Below are 24,232 nucleotides of genomic sequence, written 5' to 3'. Positions count from 1 at the left end.
ATTGTTAATCAGAAATATTTTTATTAAAATGCAAAAGAAGCATAAATGCACTGGTTCACAGTGGTGAATATAGGTGCAGTATGTTCTGCAGTTATCTGATTTCAGAATGAGTTTATTTATGAAAGTTCTCATGAAAAGATATTTTCCACCTTGCTTTTAATTCTAATAAATGTATGAATAAGGAAGCTACATATAAATGCATAATGTGCACACAGAGAAACAGCTGTATGTGACTTCTATAAAGCATAAAGTATTGTGACTACTTATTTATGTGCATTTGTGAGCATATGAGTTTTGTATATCATGAACATGCAGGTATCTACAGAACTGAAAGGACGTTGAAGTGTCTGGAACGTTGCCTGTCTGGAGCTACAGGCAATTGTGAGCAACCTGTTCACCCATATCCCCAACTTCAGAAGCCTTTTTTTTTTTTTTTTTTCGACAGGGACACTTTAAAGTTTATTCCCAAGTGAGCATATCATGTGGCATTTCCAACCAAAGGTGAAGCAGCTGTCCCAATGCACATCTGTTTCCAGAATCAACACAATAATCTCTCAAATACAAAACTCATTAAAGAGGAGTATAGCCAGCAGGTGATGCAAAAAAGGCAACTGTGAAATGTTTACAGCATGGTAATTTAAGGCACTAAAATGAACATCTTTTTGTTTAGGAAAATATTCAGCCCTCCACCCTAGAACACATAAAATGAAAACTCACTATAAAGCAAATGGAAGTTTAAAACACAGGCACACAGTCTCTGATAGAATTGTTCTGTTCTGTTTTTCTAAGGTATGATAAACTTAAAAGCATTTACGCAAACTTGGTTTTATGGAATTTATGTTTAATGTACAGCAGGCGTCCTGATTACCAGTCTCCCTGTTCAGTTATATCCCACTCCTTCCATGAGCAGCTCTGATAGGCCACACCGTTCCTGCTGATTGTTCTGGGTAATTTAAGCATCTTTCATCTAATAGACTCCGTCTTTAGTGGACTTAGGTAATGAGGTTTCACTGCAGCCTATCTCAGTATATCTTGCCATGTAGTTTGATGTTTCCATTTTGGTTTCTGAATTGTTGATTTTACTTACAAACCCTCTTAGATATAGCAATCCCTGTTCTGTTTTGTGAGGGCCCAAAGACACCTACAAAACTTTGTACATTAAACATAAATTCAGAAGCCTTTTAAAATTACTTTTAAAGACCCAATTATAAATAAAAATAAATTTTCAAAAGTTCTTCATAAAGATAGTCTAAAACAAGTGTGTATATACTTAAAACAAAAGGCCAGACATGGATGTCAAAAAAATTATCATGTATGGCATACTAAATAGAATATTGGACATTTGAAGTGGAGGTACAAAGGGAAATGGTATGATATTATAATTTGCAATTATATTAGCTAATATTTTATAGTACATTAAATTAAAAAAACCCGCAAAGACATTACTGGATTTGACGAATTTAGTATTTTCCTGAACTCTGTATGTGAATTTTTATGAATATCACAATGAGGAATTCAAATAATCTTCAAAATCTAGGAAATTTTAGTAAGAGAATTTTGAAAATTTGGAATTGGAGTTTTGGAATTGAATTTTGAAATTTTCGAATTGAAAGACAATAGTGTAAAATGATGGTGTTAATATTATAATATTTCCACTTGGCAACTCTTTGGCTGAGAAATAGCCTGTACATGTAAGGAACTTTGTCACTGGTGAGTTACATTTTTCGCTGAATAGGATTCCTCAGGAAGAAAAATGGTTGGGGTATATTCATTTCTTCATATACCATATACTACAAAAGAGTAGGAACAGTTTACAATACAAGTCAAGAAAAAGACCTACTTCAAATGACCCTAGAAGATATAGCTGGTGTCTTCTATAGAATGTTGAATAATTATGAGAAAAAGTGAGTTAAGCTTTAAGAACATAGTGGGGAAGGAAAGTAAAATGTTCTGTAAAATGCTTCCTAGTTAAGAGTCAAATCATCCACAGGGACATTTAAAGGTTATTTTGGCTGTTTACTCTGCATAGAAGTAAGGATGATATTAAAAAGGTCTGAAATGAAAACTATATAGAAATATAAATTTGATTTATCAGCAAATATTTTTCTAAAAGTATAGAAATTCTTGTAATGATAATCTAGCATCAAATTTAAGTGATTTTGAATATTTGGTTTGTGTATTGCATATTTAAGAGTTCAACAGTCAATAAATTATCTGAAACAAATTAGTAGATAATTTATAAATTATCATTCAATTAAGTTATTTTTTATTATGAATTCAAACAAGAAGCACTTCTTAAAAATTATCTACTGTACATTTATGACTTGTATGCCATTGAAGCTCCTAAATTATGGTACATGTAATAAATTCTGGAATGCTGATGACAACTTTGTTGTTGTTATTTATTATTTGGGGCCATGGGTCAACATCTACTGAAGCAATGGGATTTCAAACTGTTTTCAAGAATTTGTGGCACGTTTTTTAAATTAATTTATTCACTTTGTATCCCTCCTGTAGCTACCTCCCTCATCTCCTCCTAGTCCCATCCATCTTTCCCTTTCTTCCCCTATGCGCTTTCCCTAGTCTCTTGAGAGGCGAGCATCTCCACCAGTTCGATCTGACCTTAGCCTATTAGGTCTCATCAGGGATTGCTGCATCGTCTTCCTCTGTGGCCTGGAAATGCTGCACTCCTCAGGGAGAGGTGATCAAAGAGCCAGCTACTGAGTTCATGTCAGAGACAGCCCACTTGGAAACTGAGCAGCCTATGGACTTCCTCTGAGTAGGTCCTTTCCATGCATGGTCCTTGGTTGGAGTATTGGTCTCAGCAGGCCACTTTGGTTCTCAGGGTCTCACTGTGAAGTTCCTTTCCCCTCCTGGTCTTTCTATCTCCACCTTCTTTCATAAGAGTCCCTGCACTCTGACCAAAGTTTGGTTATGCTGGTCAGCATCTGCTTTGATACACTTCTGGGTAGTGTCTTTCAGAGGCCCTCTGTGGTAGACTCCTGTCCTGTGTCTTGTTTTTTTTTTCCCCTCTTATGATATCTTCTGATATCCATTTGCCTTTCTGAGTGTTTAGCTTCTTTAGGAGTATAGATTTTAGTATGTTTATGCTATATTATATGTCTAATATTCACTTATTTGTGAGTATATATCATGCATGTGTGTCTTTCTTTTTTTTTTTTTTTTGAGAATGAACGTTTTATTTATCAGAAGCAAAAAGACTCAAATAAAATATTTATAGGAATTGTACTACAAGTGATGAGCAAGAACACAGCAATACAGTGGTCTTTTTATTATTATTATTATTATTATTATTATTATTATTATTATTTCATCTCTCATCCATTTCTTTCTATATGACCTAGCAGGACAGAGGCTTTCAACTCATTAGAGGAGGTCACAAAAATACATGTGTGTCTCTGTGTGTGTGTATGTGTATGATTTTATATTTTTCTAAATAATATACCTTGGGAGACTTTTTTATGAACATTTCTTTTTTTTTTTTTTTTTTTTTCTCTCTCTGGGTTCATTTCAATATTTATTTTTTTTTATTTTTTTTTATTTTTTATTTTTAGTTACATTTTGTTAACTCTGTGTCCCAGCTGTATCCCACTCCCTCATTCCCTCCCCAACCCCACACTCCCTCCCTGGTCTCCTCCCTGCCCCTTTCCAAGTCCCCTGATAGGGGAGGACCTCCTCCCCTTTCATCTGTCCCTGTTTTATCAGGTATCTTCAGGGCTGGCTACAAAGTCCTCCTCTGTGGCCTAACAGACTGCTCCTCCCCTGGGGGGAGGTGTCAAACAGCCTGCCCTTGAGATCCTGTTAGAAATAGTCCGTGTTCCCCTTACTTTGGAAAACTACTTGGTTACGGAGCTCTACAAGGACCAAATATATCTGGGCACAGGGTCTTTTCTGAGACTGACACTCAACCAAGGACCATCTATGGATATAACCTAGAACTTCTGCTCGGATGTGGCCTGTGGTAGCTCATATCCTTTCCATATCATACTAACTTCCCTTCTTTCATATGATTCCCTGCACTCTGCCGAGGGTTTGGTTATGAGTCTTAGTGTCTGCTTTGAAACACTGCTAGGTAGAGTCTTTCAGATGCCTTTTGTGGTAGACTCCTGTCATAAGTTCAAGGCACATCCCATTTGTCTTTCTAAATGAAGATTAATCACCTTCGCCTGTGTCCACTTTCTTGATTATCTTCTTTAGGTGTGTAGATTTCATTATGTTTATCATGTCTTGTAGGTCTATATAAGCGAGTATATACCAAGTTTGTCTTTCTCCTTCTGGGATACTTCACTCAGAATGATCTTTTCTAGATCCCACCACTTGCCTGCAAATTTCATGATTTCCTCCTTTTTGATTGCTGAGTAGTATTCCATTGTGTAAAAATACCACAATTTCTGTATCCATTCCTCCGTTGATGGACATCTGGGTTGTTTCCAAGTTCTGGCTATTACAAATAAAGCTGCTACGAACATGGTTGAACAAATGTCCTTGTTGTGTACTTGAGCAAATTTTGGGTATATACCTAGGAGTGGTATAGCTGGGTCTTGAGGTAGCACTACTCCTAGTTGTCTGAGAAAGCGCCAGATTGACTTCCAGAGTGGTTGAACCAGTTTACATTCCCACCAGCAATGGAGGAGGGTTCCCTTTTCTCCACAACCTCTCCAGCATGTGCTATCACTTGAGTTTTTCATCTTGGCCATTCTTCTGATTCTGGGATACCTCACTCAAGATGTTCTTTTCTAGTTCCCACAATTTGCCTGCAGATTTCATTATTTCTTTGTTCTTAATTGCTGAGTAGTATGTAAATGTACCACAATTAAATGAGTTTCTCTGCTTCTGACAGGGAAAGATTGGATTGAATTTTATACCAGGGCCTTCAGAAGGCCTCTTAGGGTGTTTACGAATGTCAAAAGGTTAACTTGACTGTTCCTTGTTGATCTGCATTTATTAGTCTAATGCTGTCCATTGCTATATCTTCTGTATACTAGAGAAGGCTGGGTCCTTCTTTTTTGATAATCTCTAAAAAAAACAAAAACAAAAACAAAAACAAAAAACCAAAAAACATTGTTTCTACGATTGCTTTGCCCACAGTTCCTTTTCAAATAACCTGGATTACCACAATTAAAATATCTGACTTTTTTTTTTAACTTTTAGAAATTCTTCTGCTAGAGTAGCATCACAAACATGAGATCCAATATGAGCTATATTTCTAATCCATTCTTCTTTTGGTGCTGATCTTGCCTTTAAAAATCTAATCACTCTGAATTAGCATATTCAAAAGCCATAGATTTAACTAAAACATGTCTGAATTCTGAATCTGATACTATTCTACTTACAGCTGATATCAGTCTTTGCAACAAATCAGTGAAGCCTTCTTTTGGGCCTCACATAATTTTAGTAAATGACTCAGACCTCTTTCCTAATTCTTCAACCTTATCCCAAGCATTTAAAAATAAATGATATAGCACCAAAAATGATCATCAAATTCAAGCTGCCTTTGTAAGCCAGCATATCGACCTTCACCTAGCAACTGGTCCTGGAAAACATTAACAAATATAGACTTATGGCTCTGTTCTAGTACTCTAGTTTCCTCTTTCTATCATGTACATAATTTTAACTGAGGAGCAGCTTCCAATATGGTTGTTGCTAAATATTTCCAGTCTTGGAAATAATTCTGTTCTAAGTTTCCTGTGAATTAATATCTGCTTTACATGAGGTGAATACATGTAAAAAGAAAAGATGGCTTCCTTAAATCTCTTTAAAGCTATTATTTCTATAAGATTCCATTTAATGTCATCATAACTTTGGGGCTGCCTATCATCTCCCTGTCTCCATTAACCAAACTAAAGTTGGTTTTCTAACAATGCTGGGCCATTCCTCATGTGGTGGGTTTGTAAGTTCCTATCTAAATCACTCCGTGTCTCAGTATTTTTCTCATTTTTATTTATAACTCTCTCTAATTTTTTTTCTACATTTTGTATTTTTCTTGTTTTTTTTTCTATTTCTAAATCTTTTTTCTTTAAAATGGCATGGAAAGCCACTGTGACTGTTAAAGATAAAACATGAATTAACAAAATGGTAATAATTGTAATCAGCATTGAGCTAAGTTTAGTTAAGTCATTTAGCTTTTTATTTCCTGCTTCTATTTTCAAGGCATCTAAACTAGTAATATACAGGGCCCTAATGCCTTGTGTTATGGTATTTCCCCTCCTTAACTCCCTCCTTAAGGACTTCCTTGGGGACTTAGTAACTCTGATGGCTTCTCAGTTTGTCTGAGTTGACATGATTCTCTTGTTGGTGTGATAGTGCAATGCACTGGGACCACCAAATGTTGTTTTTGCAAATTGTTCAAGTTTACCAATAAAGAATCCAGAGCCAGATTCTGGGATGAAAGCCTGCTAGCTCAGTAATGTGGCAAAAGCACCCAGCTGACCTTCCTCTTCAACTGACATCCCCAAAAGAAAATGGGCTCCTTCCCCATGTTGTCTAAAAAACACCCACAAACTTAATGTTCCTCCCTTCTCCTTCCTATGCATCTCCCCATCCATCCTCCTGATTTCCTCTTACTCTTTATGGTTTTTTCTATGTTCACTGTCTGTCAGCTGGTTGCTAGCTCTGCCTCTTGACCTAGAGCCAACTTTATTTAATCCTATTTGCATTACTTAAGAATTGGGTCAAAGGTGTGCTAGGGCTGAGCCACATCACACCTTGAAACAGGTTTTTCCAGTAAGCAATACAATCTTGGGGTTCAGAGTATGATCGAATATATTGCAACATTGTACAGTTAAGGATGTTTTTATAAAATTAAGCTGCAAATATTATGTATCTATGATGGCACTGGAATGAAATACTACTCTCTAAATTTTACAGAATGAATGAGCAAGTGTTCTAGAATTTATTAGGATATATATGTTCAAAAGGGGAGTAATGCTCATATAGAACACAGGCTTATTTCAGCTTTAGAAATTCTGAGCTTCCTCACAGTGAAATAATAAAAATATGCTCAATAAGTACATGTTAATCATAAATTATAGCAGCTCAAATCCCACTTCACTTGTGACTAATAAAACCCCTGATTTTGGTTAATTTTATGAGCTCTACTTGTTTTGATTATGTCATTATTATTATTATTGGAATTGCAAGTTTTCCAATTACTTATCATCTTAAGGTAATCAGAGCTTTCTGCATTTGAAATAAAATTAATGAATCACCTTCTTTTCATATAAAGTCTCCCCTTGTTTCATTATATATTCAAGGTAGAGTCAGTTGTCTCTGACAAGCTTTACAAGTCAGTTTGAAACAAGACACATGAAAATGTCTTTTGCTTCTGCTTTTTTTTTTTTTCATTTATATTCACATATAAAGATCCTCAAGTCACTTAGACACAATACTGATTAGGTCATTAGAATGGTTTCAGTGAAGGGTAATGGAACTTGGAATGTAATGTGAAACTCTTTTTGCTTAGGACTACTCAGTGTCATCATCCAGGCTGCAAACTGATAGTTTATCTATAGGTAAGCTGGCTTCTTCTATGGGAGTCCGGGCTGTGCCAGCCTAGCAGGTACTGGAACAGTATCTGATGAAGAGCCGTAGCACTAGTAAAGCAAAGAATACTACACACTTTCAGCATTTCTGACTGGTTTTTCTTTCTGTGTCTGTCTGGGAGCATAGGTAGAGCTGAAATGTGAACATAAAAAAAAAAAGAAAAATCCATGCTAGAGATCAGTAAGATTTGCTTACCCTTGTGAAAAGGGGCAGTAATACCTATGAAACGGTTATTCTGTTGCTTTCAGTTCTGTGAAAGCTGACTGTTTTCACTGGCCTCTTACTGGAACTAATAGGTTCAGGGTATATTTAAATTAGATGAAATATCCATTTCCTATGGAATCTCTTAAAGACTGAACAATAGAAATGCCTACAAGTACTTTTTCTGCATGACAACTATTCTAGCATATTGAAACAAATTATTTTCTGCAGTTTTGGGAATTGACAATATTTTAGCATTTGGTTCTTTCACTTTTTTCAAACAAAAAATTCAAAAGACTTTATGAAGTTCACTTGTCAAAGGAATATCACTTTTAATTGTAATGAATTTTGTTTAGAGATTTTGTGAAGAGATCCAACAGTGAAAAAAGACTGGAAAATATTTTCTTAAATTACAGAAAATAAAGATTTAATTTTGAGAAAAGAAATATATAAGGTATTAAAGAGGTTATTTAGTTCATTTGGTGAAATGCTTTTCTTGCATATATGAAGTCTTGGGTTCAATCCCCAACATTATTAAACAAAACTGCTTAAAAAATGAAAAGACTTAAGTTGGTTGAATTTAATCCACTTATTTTTTTTAAGAAGAAAATATAACAACATAAAACATAATAAGATAAAATGAAAAACTTCACATAGATGTTAAATGAGGCAAACCAAGAGAAGGAAAAACCTAAGAGAAGGCAGAAAAATTAGAGACTTATTCATTCACATACTCAGGAGTCCCATAAAAATACTAAATTGAAAGTCGTACTATATACAGAAAAGGACCCAGTAGAGACCTGTGGGAGGTCTGTGACTGCTGCTTCAGTCTCTGTGAGTTCATGAGATTTGCTCTCTTGACATAGAAAGGCTTGTTTTCCTGGTTTCCTGTACTCCCTCTATGTCTTTCACTCTTTCCGCCTTTTCTTTTCTAATGGTTCCATGAATTCTGAGAAGAGAAATTTATTAGTGACATCTCATTTCAAACTGCGAGTTCCAAGGTGTCTCTCTCTCTCTCTCTCTCAAACACACACACACATTCCCCTTCTGTTTTTCTCTCTTTCTCTCATTTCTGACTGTGAGTCTGTATTTGTTCTCATCTGCTTGAAGAGGCAGCTTCTCTGATCATGGTTCAGAAGGCCTTGATCTATGAGTATAGCAGCATATCTTTAGGATCATTTTATCACTATTTATTTATTTATTTATTTATTTATTTATTTATTTATTTATTATTTGAACAGCAGTTCTTTGTTTTACCCTAGTTCTCAGGGATATCTAGTCTCTGGTTCTTGTTCACTCAAGCAACTGGGTATGGGTTCCAGCTAGAGGAGTGGCCAGTAAATGTGTTAAATCCGAAATTGGTTTGGTTACTTCCACAAGCTTTGTGCCACCGTTGCCCTAGCTTACTTTGCAGGCAGCACAGTATTTTAGATCAACGATTTGGTGGCTGGGCTGGTGTATATTTTTCACTCTTGGTAGCTTGCAGAGTACCTTCCCATGAAAAAGATTGTGGAACAGAGTGGTATAGGGTCTATGTAGACTCCAGCTTGACCTTCTCATGATTAGTGAATTACAGGTTGTTATCTTCAGCCATAGGGTAGTGCTGGCAGTTTGTGGAGAGCAGCCTATTCCTTGGCATAGGCTTTCCATGGGGCACCTTTGGCCAACAATTCAAATGAATGTAACCCAGTCCCACTACTGGAAGTTTTCTGTATTGACAAGAAATGGCAAGTTGGGACACTGTCTCCCCCATTTTTTGGAGACTTTATTAGGATCACCTTCACATATTTTTTGGAAGATTCTGCAGTGCTATATATTTATAGCAAACCTCATATACTCCTCAAATCTAGCTGTCTGTCACAGCATTCCCTCCCTCAGTTCTATCCCCCACATCTACTCGATCATCCTATGCCCAGGCCCTTTCTGTCCCAAGTCGATCCATAAAAATCTATTTTACTTTTCCCTCCTGGAGATATTTATGTACCTCCACAGTCCCTTTTTCTATACCTATCCTCACTTGGTCTATGGATTGTAACATGGTTAGAGTTTTCTTAGTAGCTAATATCCACATATAATTGAATATATACTATATTCTATGTCTTGGTTGCCTCACTCGAGAAAAAATCTGACTGTAATTAACATAAATTTTAGAAATTATGCTAGCTCTCTGTCTTTTAAATTTACATTTTAATCATTATTAATTTTTACTGAATTTTTTAAAAAAAATATTATTGGTGTTCTAAGAATTTTTTACAATGAGATTTAATCATTTTCCTCCCTTACCTACTGCTCCCAAGTCCTTACCTACCAGACTTATGTCCTCATTCTTTTTTCTTTTATATGCATCAAGTCTAAATTACTTTGATCATACATTTCTAAATATGTATGCATGCTTCCACTGGACTTACCAGGATCTACATTCTTAGGGAAAATGGAATCATGCTTCTCAAGCAACTATTAGTTTTCAATACCATATCAGTTAGGGTTGAGAATTTGTACCCACCACTCCTCTCCGTGCTAAGATCTAAAATGGTTTGAGCTTCTGTAAGTATTATATATGTTTTCATAAATACTATGAGGACATATGTGCAATTTTCTTGTGCTGACCAGAAGATGCTATTTTCTTATATTCATCCACTGTCTATCTCTCTTACATTCTCTCCACGTTAGCTTCAGTAGGTTATTTTTGAGTCCTGGAAGGGAGAGGTATGATAGAGATGTCCCATTTAAGTCATTTTACTCTCTTATTCTCTACACCTAAATGGTTACCTAGCTCTCAGTTAATCTTCATCTACCACAAATAGACCTTTCTCAGATGAGTGTTGAGAGTTGCATTAATCTCTGGAAAGAAATCATCCACAAATCAGAAAAAATAAAGCCATAAGGTTTCTCTTTCTTGTCTGGGTTCTCTCACTCAAGATAATTGTTTCAAGCTACACCCATTCAACTGTGAATATGGTAATTTAAATAAACCCATAACATTCAGTAAGATGGAAGTTGTAGTTTAAATGTCTCCCCTCTAAAATTCCCAAACACAGACGAGTGAAGCATAAAATTCTACCAGATCTCAAATTATTTAGTATAAAATAAAGAAAAAAAGGAAAAAAATAGTTTCTCTTTTTGTTTTAAAGTCAGTTTTACCCTTATACCCAAACCAGAAGCCAAAAAACAAAACAAAACAAAAAACAGGAGAAAGGAGAAAAGTTATTATTGTTATTATTGTTAAATGTGGACTAAAAGATTCTCCATAAAATACTTACAATCTTATCTTATAGGTCTAGTATCCATTTATAAGTGAGTATATACCTTGTGTGTCTTTCTCCTTCTGGTCTACCTCATTTGGGATGATCTTTTCTAGTTCCCACCATTTGCCTGCAAATTTCAGGATTTCCTTGTTTTTAATTGCTGAGTAGTATTCCATTGTGTAAATGTACCACAATTTTTGTATCCATTCCTCCATTGGTGACATCTGGGTTGTTTGCAGGTTCTCCTACCCCCCCCCCAAGGGAGGAACAGCCTTGTGAGGAGGACAATGCAGCCAGTCAGAGATGAAACCTGAGAAGCTGGGGTCAGATGGAAGGGGAGGAGGTTTTCCCTTATCAGTGGACTTGGCAAGGGGCATAGGAGGAGATGAGGAAGGGTGGGACTGGGAGGGAATGAGGGAGGGGCCTAGAACTCGGATACAAAGTAAATAACCTATAATTAACATAAAAAATAAAAATTATAAAGAAATTAAATGGATGAAAAAATACATCTTAATTAAAGAATACATTGAAGAGAGCACACTCCCAGCTTCATTGCACAGAGGCAGGAGTGGTTCAACAAAGGAAAATAAACAAATATAATTCACTGCTAAAACAGCTTTGTGGACATAAATCACATAAGCAATTCATTAGATGCAGAAAAAGAACTTTCATAAAGTTCTACATTTAACATCGTGTTAAAAATCCTGCAGAATCTAAGAATACGAGGGGCACATATCATGATCATAATAATCCATTTTATGTAATAGTTTAGAAAATAAATAGTTTCAAATGTATAGAAGTGTGTTGATAAAATTTTTATTCTTTTGCTGATGGCAATTTGTGATATTTTAAGAAGTCTCTATGATGCAAACACTTGTACTGTAAATATTTTTTTACTTTAAATGTTAATTGACTACATATACTTTAATAAGCCTGAAATGTTGTAAGAAACATAAATCCAAATATTTTAATTTTGTTTAATTGTGTAATATGTTAAGTAGGCTTAATATTTTAAAGAAGTAAGTGTATATGTTAGATGGCACAAAGGATCATTATGAATATTGTCAAAAATGATGAAACAAAAAAAATCAAACAAATTTCATCAAAAATTCTGTCCAGTTCATTCATCCATACATATTTACTCTGTTAATGACAAGCTGTGGTATTAAGCTAACATTTAACTTGTACAATAAACACTATTTAACAAAATTAAATGAATTAGAAGCACTTCAATGACCAACATCTATAACCATTTTTAAAATAAAAATGAAGTTACTGCTGAATTGTGATTGACAGTTATTTTCAGCTAAAGCATTGGAAATTTGCCTGCAAATTTCATGATTTCCTTGTTTTTAATTGCTGAGTAATATTCCATTGTATAGATGTACCACGATTTCTGTATCCATTCCTCAACTGAGGGACATCTGGGTTGTTTCCAGGTTCTGGCTATGACAAATAAAGCTGCAACAAACATGGTTGAGCAAATGTCCTTCTATACTTGAGCCTCTTTTGGCTATATGCCTAGGAGTGTTATAGCTGGATCTTGAGGAAGCGCTATTCCTAATTGTCAGAGAGAGCTCCAGATTGATCTCCAAAGCAGTCGTACAAGTCTACATTTCCACCAGCAATGGAGGAGGATTCGCCTTTCTCCACAACCTCTCCAGCAGGTGTTGTCACGTCAGTTTTTAATCTTAGCCATTCTGATGGGTTTAAGGTGAAATCTCAGGGTTGTTTTGATTTGCATTTTCCTGATGACTAAGGACTTTGAGCATTTCTTTAAGTGTTTCTTTGCCATTTTATATTCCTCTTTCGAGAATTCTCTGTTTAGTTCTACAAAGAAAGCAACAGAACCCAAAAATGTGGGCACAGGGGTCTTTTCTGAGATTAATACTCCAACCAAGGACCGTTCATGGAGATAACCTAGAATGCCTGTGCAGATGTAGCCCATGATAGTTCAGTGTCCAAGTGGCCACCATAGTAATGGGAACAGGGACTGTCTCTGACAGGAACTGATTGATTGGCCTGCTCTTTGATCATCTCCCCCTGAGGGGGGAACAGCCTTACTAGGCTACAGAGGAAGACAGTGCATCCACTCCTGATGAGATCTGATAGGCTAGGATCCGAAGGAAGGGGAGGAGGACCTCCTCCATCAGTGGACTTGGGGAGGGACATGGGTGAAGAAGAGAGAGGGATGGTAGGATTGGCAGGGGAGTAGGAAGGGAGCTACAGGGGGTTACAAAGTAAATAAACTGTAGTTAATAAGAAAAGTAAAAAAAAAAAATGAGTTGGAAATCATATTCATGCCACAAAAGACCTTTTATATATGCAACACTAGAAAAAAATTCAAGACAGTGACAGTAGAGTACCATTTGTCGAAATTAATTTAAAAGTATATTTTAATTATCCTCAGCTATTAAATTATTTTATCCAGTATATTACTAATGTCACTAATAGTTTTTAAAGATTAAAACACAACAAATACAGCTAATATTTATTTAAATGGTTTCTTACTTTTATCTTTGTATTTTATCAAAATTAGGACACAGAATTATTTATAAAATAAAATTACTTCATCCTAATTAGCTAAGAGACTCTTTAATATCAATAATATTATATTCAACCATTTTAATATAAATGACCTTTTGCACATGTATCAAAATTAGATGATTGCTGAGCTTAAGCTGTGAGTTAATTTATTAAACTCAGCAAACTCAAATTTAAATATTTTGTTTCCAATGTAAAGATCTCCAATAGAAAATAGAAAAGGTAGCAAATACATTTGTTTGTTTTATTCATAATATTTAATACCTAGTAAAACATTGATATTCTATGTTCCAAATGTAAGAGTGATGGCAAAGGAATTAAGTTTCTATGGTCAATACATAGAGCATATACTCAACAATTTAGCAAACACTGTTAACAGTGACTGTGTATTATTCACAGATACTGGCTGACCTTGAAAACCATGCACTATTTAAGAATGATTTGGAATGCCAAAAACTGATTCTGGAAGCAATGAAATACCATCTATTGCCAGAAAGAAGAACTTTAATGCAAAGCCCGAGAACTAAGCCCAGAAAGTCTACAGTTGGAACTCTTTTTGCAGTAGGGGGAATGGATAATAACAAAGGTATGTGATTCTAGACGCGCATTAACCCACACCCTTTGTTGTACCAGGACTCAATCTGAATGAGAGAATTTGCTTATACTGACAATGTTCACACATAGTTTTATTGAAACAATGCAATTCAAATTTGAGGGAAACAAAATCTTTTCCTACCTACAGTCCCTGCTTCTATGTCTTTAAGTTTCGTATTAACTCTGTTTTACTATATTTGAAATAAAAATAGGATTTAAATATTTCTGCTTGGAAAACAAGAATTATAGTGAATGTATTAGAATGAGTCTTCAGTTCTATGGAAAAAAAAAATTCAGAGCGAGTGGATAGGCATTCTGAGAGTGCAATAATGAAGCAGTTCCACCACTGAAGAGTTGAAGACAGAAAAATGGGTAGATGAGAACAAATCAGTACACGGACAGTGGAAAGAGTAAAATCTGAGTTTAATTAGTGTCTCAATAGTTCTTAGTTTGTTTTAAAAAACAATATGTACACTTACAGAATTGAGCTAATTGTTTTTGTAAAAATGTGACAAAAATAAATATTTGTTCTTTTTATTATTTTAGTTTGTACAGCACACATATATTCATTCATGCTTGGACGCACAACATACACACAACATACACACACACACACACACACACAGTGTTACACCCAAATTAAAGGCATTGCATATGCTCTGCTGAAAGAATGTCATTTATTCATTAAAAAGAATATACTCCTCAATGAAAATTACTCACATATGAACAATTACAGTTTTAAATCTTCAGAAGATAGTATTTAACCTAAAACAAATGTTACAAGTGTTAAAAATAAATCAATATTTCCAAAACATCACTATTATGTTCAAAAAAGGACAGGAGTGATATTTGATAGTTTAGTTGTTTAAAATCTGTTAGAAGTTAACTGATTTCTGAAGAATACTTAATGACATTGCAAAGTTGTCTCTGGCATGTTTCTGTTGTCCGCTCTAATACTGATGAACTTATAAAAATTCAAGCAAAAATTTATTTTTATATTTTCTATTTCTGTTTAAAATTGTTTATTTCTTTAAAACCACTAACACTGCAATCGATGAACACTGTGATTTTAATATTGTTTCTAGGGCATAAATTAATATGATGATAATGTAATCTGTTGGGTGAAATTGTGTATGAGAATTTGAATTTTCTATCCTGAAAGTAGTCTTTCTATGCTGAAGAAATCCGTTAAATATTAAACTTTCTTGGTAACCTTAATTCTCTTTACTTTAATATTTACTAGTAACCATTCAGATATTATTTTAAAGATTTATTTATTTATTATTTATACAGTACTGTGCCTGGATGTGTGTCTGCAGGCCAGAAGAGGGCATCAGATCACATTATAGATGGTCATGAGTCAACATGTGGCTGCTGGGAATTGAACTCAGGACCTTTGGAAGAAAAGCTAGTGTTCTTAAGCTCTGAGCCATCTCTCTAGTCCTCTGTAACCCCCCATTCAGATATTATTATTACACTTATCTGGACACGAGAGCATCTTTGCTATAAATCTGCACAATACCAAAAAGGAAATGCAAACACAACACAGACTCATACTCTGATCTACAATGGTGTTCTGCCTTCACCATATACCAGGACAGTGGTTGCATAAAGCTTTTATAGTAACCAACCAATTTGGAATTGGCTTGAAGCCTACTCCTGGATACGGAACCCATCTCCGACATTGCAGGGGTGATCAAGTACTTGATATAAGAATTCCCAGGTACCCAATCTAAAACTGAAAACAACAGCTCTAAATAAAACAAATCAAAACAGCAATAAAATGACTCCAACAATATGTCATATTCTGCTCTACCCATACATAGATCAGTTCCTTGCTCAGCCATAATCAGAGGAAACAAAGAGTGTACGAGCCAGAGGGGATGGAGAATACCATGAAAAGAAAGCCCTATAAATAAATGCGAGCAAAGCTCGTATGAACTCACAGTGACTGACAGTACCATGAACAGGGCTGGTAGAGTGGATCCCTCAGATTGTTGCTTTCTCAACTGCTTCTACTTCCATTTTCAGGCTTTGGACAGTTTTCTTCATTTCTTTCACGTGCTTAATTTTGTTTTTATGTATTTCTTTATGGGATTTATTCATTTCTTCTTTAAAGGCCTCAGCATCTTCATGAGACTTCATTTAGCATCATTTTGTTGGTCCTCAGCTATGTTAAGATATCCTGGACTTGCTGTAGAATGATATTTGGGTCCTGATGTTGACATATTGCTCAGGCTCCTGTTATTTTTGTTCTTGTGGTAGCCTTTAGCCATCTGGTTGTATCTGGTAATGGCTGGTTGTTCCTGGGGCCCACTGGCTTCCAGGAATGCACTTAGGTGTGAGGTTCAGTAAATGGGGGAGTATAGGGGGCCAGACTTAGCTCACCTCTGCTGTGTTTGCCTTGCAGCCTACTGTTCCCTGGGGACACTGTCCTCAGGGAATACAGATAGGGTTGAGATCTAGTAGATGTGGAAGTGAAGTCAAACACCATCTTGTTGAATTTGTTTTTAGTTTTAATATATTTGATAATGTATGCAATGAGAACCAGCAACATATGAATTCTACCTTTTCTAATTATTACGTATTTTGTTTCATTGGCTATTCCACAAAATTATCAAGATCAACAGAAACAGCATATAGGACAGTACTGCCATTTTTTTTAATTTAAAATGAACAGTTTTTATGCCTTAGAGATTTGCTGTAAGAATCTAGTAGGTTTCATAACAAGGCTGGCAAATTCTGAAAGAATGATGAATATTGTATAAGAAAGTACATGGAGGCCTGGGAAACATGAAGTTCTTGCATCTAGAATTCATTTTCTTTAGGCAGAAAGTTAAAGAAAATATCACCTTCCAAACAAGAATCGGTATTTTGAAAGTAACATTTATTACCTGTGAGAGCTGCCCTCTTATTTTTTACATTCAAAAAATTACACCTGACCTCTCTTCCTCAGCAGGACAATATGCTCCCTTAATTCTTCTCTCAAGATCTGGCTCTGTCAACTTCTAAGACTAAGCCATGCCTTAGAAACATTGCTAAAGCTAAATTTAGCATCTTTGCATCCATTTTCTGTCTTTACTCCTGTCTCATCTTATATAACGTACAAATCAGAAAATGTCTAGAGTCCACAAGCAGCCATACTTTCCATGGTTCTCCTGAGGATTCTGAGTTCTTAGGTCTTGACTGTTCTGTAGGCCAATCACGGCCGTTAGGTCACCCAGGTCATAAACCTGCCAGAAAAGACTCTGTCAAAGTTCTGGGAAGCCTCACTGCCTGGCCTCTGCTGGAAAAAAAAAAAAAAAATTCCTTTAAGGGAAACAGAAAATAGTCCTGGGCCTATTTTTCTGCATATTGTTGCATTCAGATTTTAGGGGTTTTTTGTTGTTGTTGTTTGTTTGTTTTGTTTTTTTCTCAATATAATGCCATTTTTACTTGTGTGCATTTGGAGAAAGAACTAGTATTTAATTCAGAGCTTCATAGTCACTCCTGTGATAGTTAATTCAAGAGTGTGCATCACAATTAGAAGCTAAGGCCTCTGTGCATTAGAGTGGCAGAGTTTTATACCTGAAACACCTTGATTTTTTTTTAAGTTACATGATACATTTTAAGTAGCTTGATTTACTTCCTTATTTACTTCATGTCAATGTATGAATTCCTCTGTATTTGTAAAGGGTTTTTCCTTGACCTCTGAAGAATAAATTAAAGGACACTCCAGTTCTTTCTATACATGACATATTACTTACTAAAACCATCACACCACATTCACATTCAGTACATTGTGGTTAGAGCAGTAATATTTTGATGTGTTTGTTAACCCTCTGTGTATCATTTGGGGACTTACATTATGGATTCTTCTGATGTGGAAAAGTTGGCTACTTTAGAGCCATGCTAGTCTTCCTCAGTGTCCCAGGATGGATGTGCCATTGTGTCTCGTATGTTCTACTACATGACACTGGTCACAAAGCAAAGGGGTCCCCAGAGATCAGCCATGGTATACATATCTGTTCTCAGTGTGGGGTTGCTTCTATGTCAATTTAGCTCTTCAGAAATCCCTATTGTTTTTTTTTTTTTTTTTTTATCTTCTTGGGTGACTGACTAATCTTTTTTTTTTTCTGATGAAATATTCTATTATCAAGCCCCATAATGTGAGAGTTGCATGCTTTACCAGAATAAAATTAGTAATTGTACAAAGATAGAAAAAAAGGACTTGAATATTTTCACCACAAATATTTTATGGTCACTGAGGAGACAGATACATTTCATGTGGTTACCCAGTGATCACTCACTGAAATGTGACATGGAGTTTGTGCTCCTTTCCATCACTGTAACGAAATAAAGGAGAGGACATAAATGGAAGTAAAGACTGCTTTCTTCATAGTGTGAGAGGTTCAGTCCAGGCTCACCTCTATTTCTTTCAGGCTTAGTGGCACAGCACAGCATGGTGGTAGGGTAGTGGAGAAGGAGGTCTGTGCAGTTTATGGATGATTCAGAGGTAAAGTAAAGAGGCTCAGCTGTCCAAATAGGCCCTCAGGGACAGGTTTTCTAAGTCCTGATTCATTTCCACTGTGCTACTTCTCTTAAAGGTACCAGCACTTCTCAATAATTCTGGAGTCTGACAAACAAGCAATTCACAATCCCTTAGATTATTGTATAGATCAAAACTTTGGGATTACAGAATAAATATATACATGGATCATGAATTATATACCAGTTAAGAATAAATTAATATAAAATTGGAATGTTATTAGTTATAAATAATCACCAGGGTTAATTTTCTTTTTTTTTAATTTTATTTTTTTCTTATCAGTTACATTTTATTAACTCTGTATCCCAGCTGTATCCCGCTCCCTCATGCCCTCCCAATCCCACCCTCCTTCCCTCATCTCCACTGTGCCCCTTTCCAAGTCCACTGATGGGAGGGTCCTCCTCCCCATTCATCTGATCCTGTTTTATCAGGTATCTTCAGGACTGGCTGCAAAGCCCTCCTCTGTGGCCTAACAGGACTGCTCCTCCCTTGGGGGGTGGGGAGGTCAAAGAGCCTACCATTGAGTTCCTGTTAGAAATAGTCCTTGTTCCCCTCACTATGGGAAACCAATTGGTTACTGAGCTATGACAGGCTACATCCGAGCAGAGGTTCTAGGTTATATCCATACATGGTCCTTGGTTGCATGTCAGTCTCAGAAAAGACCCTGTGCCCAGATATATTTCAAGTAGGAAAGTTTTCATTATAAACTTTTATAACGTCTCACAAGTAGAATCTTTTCTTTCTTTTTTATTTTTAATTTTTCTCAATATAATCTTATGTGTTTATGTCATAAACTTTTGATAGTTATTTTTCTCATAGTTCAACAGTTACAAAAGTTTTGAATGTTTATAAAGAAGATCAGTTACTTTTCTATTATTAATTATGAAGGCTTCACAAATTTTCTAGTATGCCTTCAGATGTTACGACTTTTATGTATGCCAATGATTATTAATATTTAAAGTTGATTTATTTTTTAGTTAAACAGTGGTTATTCCTAAACTAGATGTATACCCAAATCACCACACAGAGACTATTATTTACTTAATTAACCTAGAGCACAATAATTAATTAACCTAGAGCTGGGCAATAATTATTCCATCCAAAACCTCCAAGCTTACATAGCTTCCTCCCATTTAGATTTTCCACATTATACTTGCTATTTAGTCATATCTTCGGTCTGTTTAGTTCTGCTGATGTTTCTTGGGCCTCTTCTCTGGGATCTTTCCTCCCACTCTCTTCCTTCTTCTCCCATCCAAACCAGGATGCCCCACCCTATATCCTCCATTGCTCAGCATTGGCTGGTTGTTTTATCAACAATATAGAGAACAAGTGGTGGCATGTTCACACCAACTTGAGACAGGTAATGCTTACAATAAGCGTCACGATGCAATGTCTGGATTTAAACCATATAGTGGGGCAGAAAAATCAGCATCTGAATGAACACGGGTAAATTGTATACATTCCACAAGAACATTATACCAACATTTGTATGTGAGCTGTGCATGCGGATACATGCCTGTAATCTCAGCACTTGGGTTGGCTAGGCAGAGGCAGGCAGTTCTCTGTGAGTTAGAGACCAGCCAGGTATACAAAGTGAGTTCAGGGTAGCCACAGCTACGTTGAGAAACTCTGCCTCAAAAAAAAGAAAAAGTTTTATGTATGTGAAAGGACAAAACATATAATATTATATATTAAATTATAACACCTGTAGTGACAGTAGAGGTGATCATTTGTTAATTATTTTGACCAACTTCCAAAATTCCAAAAATTCTCTGAAGATTAATTGTGACCATACATTGCAGCCTATGTATAAATTGATAATGTCTTTCTGTGTATATAACCTAAGTAATTATTAACCAATAGGCAGAACAGTAATTACAAATTGATGAGTGCCCATTATTCCTTGTTCACTTTTCCTAACCATAAAGGCTGATCTTTATAGTTTTATATTCGTTATTTAATATAGCTTTTAGCAAAAATCTGCTGAATTCAGAATGCAACTATTTTAACTGACCTTCACATAACGAAGACTCTCACATTAATAAAGTACTTGCTATAAGGTATAAAATTACATACTAGTATTGACTTTATATTGATATGAAATTCACCCTTGTTCATACTCTTTTGAAGACTTGAAATGCAGAAAGTAAATAGATGATTACCATTACCTGAACAGCTCTTTCCTTTGAATCTTTTTTAATTTTAATTTTATTAATTACAGTTTATTCACTTTGTATCCCAGCTGTAGCACCCTTCCCCATCCTCTCCCAAATTCACCCTCCCTCCCTCTTCTCCAACGCCCCTTCCCCAGTCCAATGATAGAGGAGGTCCTCCTCCCCTTCTATCTGGCCCTAGTCTATCAGGTCTCATCAGTACTGGCTTCATTGTTTTTCTCTGTGGACTGAAACTTTCAGGCTGGAAAAGTACTAAGGATTTGGATATTTTTCCTCTAACTGACCATTAGGAAATCTTAAGCTGTTCCATCTATGAAATATATTTTGAATGTTAATATATAATGTAGTTCCTATGGTGAGCTGATACTGACAGTATTTGGTAGTTCAGTTTTAATTTGGCAATTTATCTTATTTTCTACTAATCAGTTAGTTAAGGAAGAGAATAAATGCATGTTTATATCACCAAATTTGAATTATTTTATCATTCATTAATTCACACTGATCCTGAGATGTGATAAGAATGTCATTTATAAGCCAAACATGTTATGATTCTTGCTACATTTTCTCCTTAAAGGTAGACTTGATCATACCTAGTGTTCAATTAACAAACATGTTTCAGAGGAGCTCAATTCATTTCACAATTTTAGGAAAAATATAATGTGAGAAATTAGATACTTAAAAGAACAAACGTGCTGTATTAGATCAAATTGCTTGCCTAACTGAGAAATTTGCTTCAATTGCACCTCCCTTCCCCTTAGCAACCTTTCTCTATACCCGGTAACTCACCACTTTTCTGCTCTCACCTTTGAGATCACCATTTTTCAGGAACCTCACACTTAACACCCCTTATTTTTAATCTTCCTTTGTTTAGCTTATTTCATTTAGCCAATTTTCACATGCCAAAAAAATTTCAGATGAAATATACAATATAATGCAGAAATATGTGTTTTCTTTCACATAACCAATTATATCTAGAGTAAATTGTAATCATTAAATACAATTTATGATTCTACACAATAACATTACATTCTCCAATTTAAGAAAGGTATTATCATCTGATCAAGAATTTACCCTATCAGTAACATTTCCATGTGATATGGGTTCAGACTTCAGCCATGAGATTTGTTCTATCTTCTATAGTTAATCAGTGATCAATTACTTTTTGATTAAAATATGCATTGACTGTTATGTATTTGAAGTTTTGGCTCTTCTTGGCTATAGCCTTATATTGACATGTGCTTCTGAAAGAGACATGTTTTGATGGTAAAGAAATACATTGAAATTGATTTAACCACCAACTTCTTTCAAGTCTCATTGAAGAAACTCAACAACACAATTAATATACCTCAACTTTCACTACAATTATTAATGGAAAAGTAAATTAAAAAAAATAATGAATTAATAATTTTCATTATCACTTTCTAGGAAGGGTCCCAAAATTTATAGCCCAAGCAAATATTATGATTTAACAATCATTACTAAATTTTTAACCAAGTGTTTTTTTGAAGGTTTACTCCAGTTATGTTAAAATCTATTTACATAAACCAGATCTTTTCCTCTTTTAAACTCTATATTAAAACTATATATCTCTATATTTTAATTTTGAGTTTGTAATTTTTTTATTTTTATTTATTATGATTTATTTACATTGTATCCCAACTGTAGCCCCCTCCCTCATCTCCTCCCAGTACCACCCTCACTACTTCTTCTCCTTCAATACCCCTCCCCTAGTCCACTGATAAGGGAGATCCTTCTCCCCTGGTATCTGACCCTAGCCTATCAGGTCTCATCATAATGCACTGTCTTCCTTTGTGGCCTGGTAAGGCTGCCTCCTCCCCTTCCAGGGGAAATGTTCAAGGAGCCAGCCACTGAGTTCATATCAGAAACAGCCTTGCGCCCCTTACCAGAGTACCCTCATGGAGACTGAGCTGCTCTGGGCTACATCTGAGCAGGGGCTCTAGGGTATCTCCATGCATGGACCTTGGTTGGAGTACCAGTCTCTGCGAAGACCCCTGTGACCAGAAATTTTGGTTCTATTGCTCTTCTTGTGGAGCTCCTGTCCCTCCAGGTCTTCCTATCTGCCCCTTCTTTCATAAGATTCTCTGATCTCTGCCCAAAGTTTGGTTCTGAGTCTCAGCATCTGCTTCAATACCTTGCTGGGTAGAATCTTTCAGAGGCCCTCTGTGATAGGCTCCTGTCCTAATCCCTGTTTTCTCCTTTTTTGGATGTCCATCAATTTGTCATTCTGAATGAGGATTCATCATCTTACCAGGGGTCCTCCTTCTTGATTACCTTCTTTAGGTGTATAGATTTTAGTATGTTTGTCCTATATTAAATCTCTAATATCCACTTATAAGTTAGTATATACCATGGTGTGTCTTTCTGCTTCAGGTTTACATTAATCACTCTGGATTAACTTTTCTAGAGCCATCCATTTGCCTGCAAATTTCATGATTTCATTTTTTAAAATTTATTACAGTTTATTCACTTTATATCCCAGGTATAGCCCCTCCCTCATTCCTCCCAATCATGCCTTCCTTCCCTCTTCTCCTCCCATGACCCTTCCACAGTCCACTGATAAGATACCTCTTCCTCCCCTTCCATCTGACTATAGCCTATCAGGTCTCATCAGGATTGGTTGCATTGTCTTCCTCTGTGGCCTGGTAAGGTTGAATCCCTCATTAGGAGGAGGTAATCAAAGAGCCAGCCACTGAGTTCTGTCAAACACAGGCCCTGTTCCCTTTACTAGGGAAACCACTTGGACACTGAGATGCCATGGACTTCATCTGTGCCGAGGTTCTAGGGTACCTTCATGAATGGTGCTTTGTTGGAGTATCAGTCTCGAAAAGACCCCTGTCCCCAGATGTTTTAGTTCTGTTGTTATCCTTGTAGAGTTCCAGTCTCCTTCAGTTCTTTCTATCTACCCCTTCTTTCATAAGATTCCCTGCACTCTGACCAAAGGTTAGCTATAGGTCTCAGCATCTGCTTTAATACTCTGCTGGGTGGTCTTTCAGAGGCCCTCTGTGATAGCCTGTCCTATTTCCTGGTTTTTCTGTCTTCCTAAGTCTATCCTATTTGCTTTTCTGAATGAGGATTGAGCATCTTACCAAGGGTCTTCCTTCTTGCGTAACTTCTTTAGATTTTAGTATGTACAGATTTTAGTATGTTTATCTTATATTAAATGTCTAAGATCTACTTATAAGTGAGTATATATCATGTGTGTCTTTCTGCTTCTGGGATATCTCACTCGGGATGATCTTTTCTAGTGCCCACTATTTATTTGCCTGCGAATTTCACAATTTCCTTGTTTTTAATTGCTGAGTAGTATTCCATTGTGTAAATGTATCACAATTTCTGTATCCATTCCTCCGTTGATAGAAATC

The 24,232-nt window shown here is 35.8% G+C and overlaps 1 protein-coding gene across 2 annotated transcripts in view; it reads left to right on the top strand.

The window, feature by feature from the left end:
• The window catches only part of Klhl1 (kelch like family member 1), a 456,733-nt gene that overhangs the window by 302,255 nt on the left and 130,246 nt on the right, over positions 1–24,232 (top strand). For both annotated transcript variants that reach the window (XM_055609989.1, XM_055609990.1), the window contains exon 6: positions 13,953–14,139. In XM_055609989.1, the coding sequence (XP_055465964.1) occupies positions 13,953–14,139 (187 nt within the window). The remainder of the gene's footprint in view (positions 1–13,952; positions 14,140–24,232) is intronic.

This window comes from Psammomys obesus, unplaced genomic scaffold (assembly GCF_907164565.1).
Source record: "Psammomys obesus unplaced genomic scaffold, mPsaObe1.curated_primary_1811, whole genome shotgun sequence".
Lineage (NCBI taxonomy): Eukaryota > Metazoa > Chordata > Mammalia > Rodentia > Muridae > Psammomys > Psammomys obesus.
This window is presented reverse-complemented; position numbering and strand designations above follow the sequence as displayed.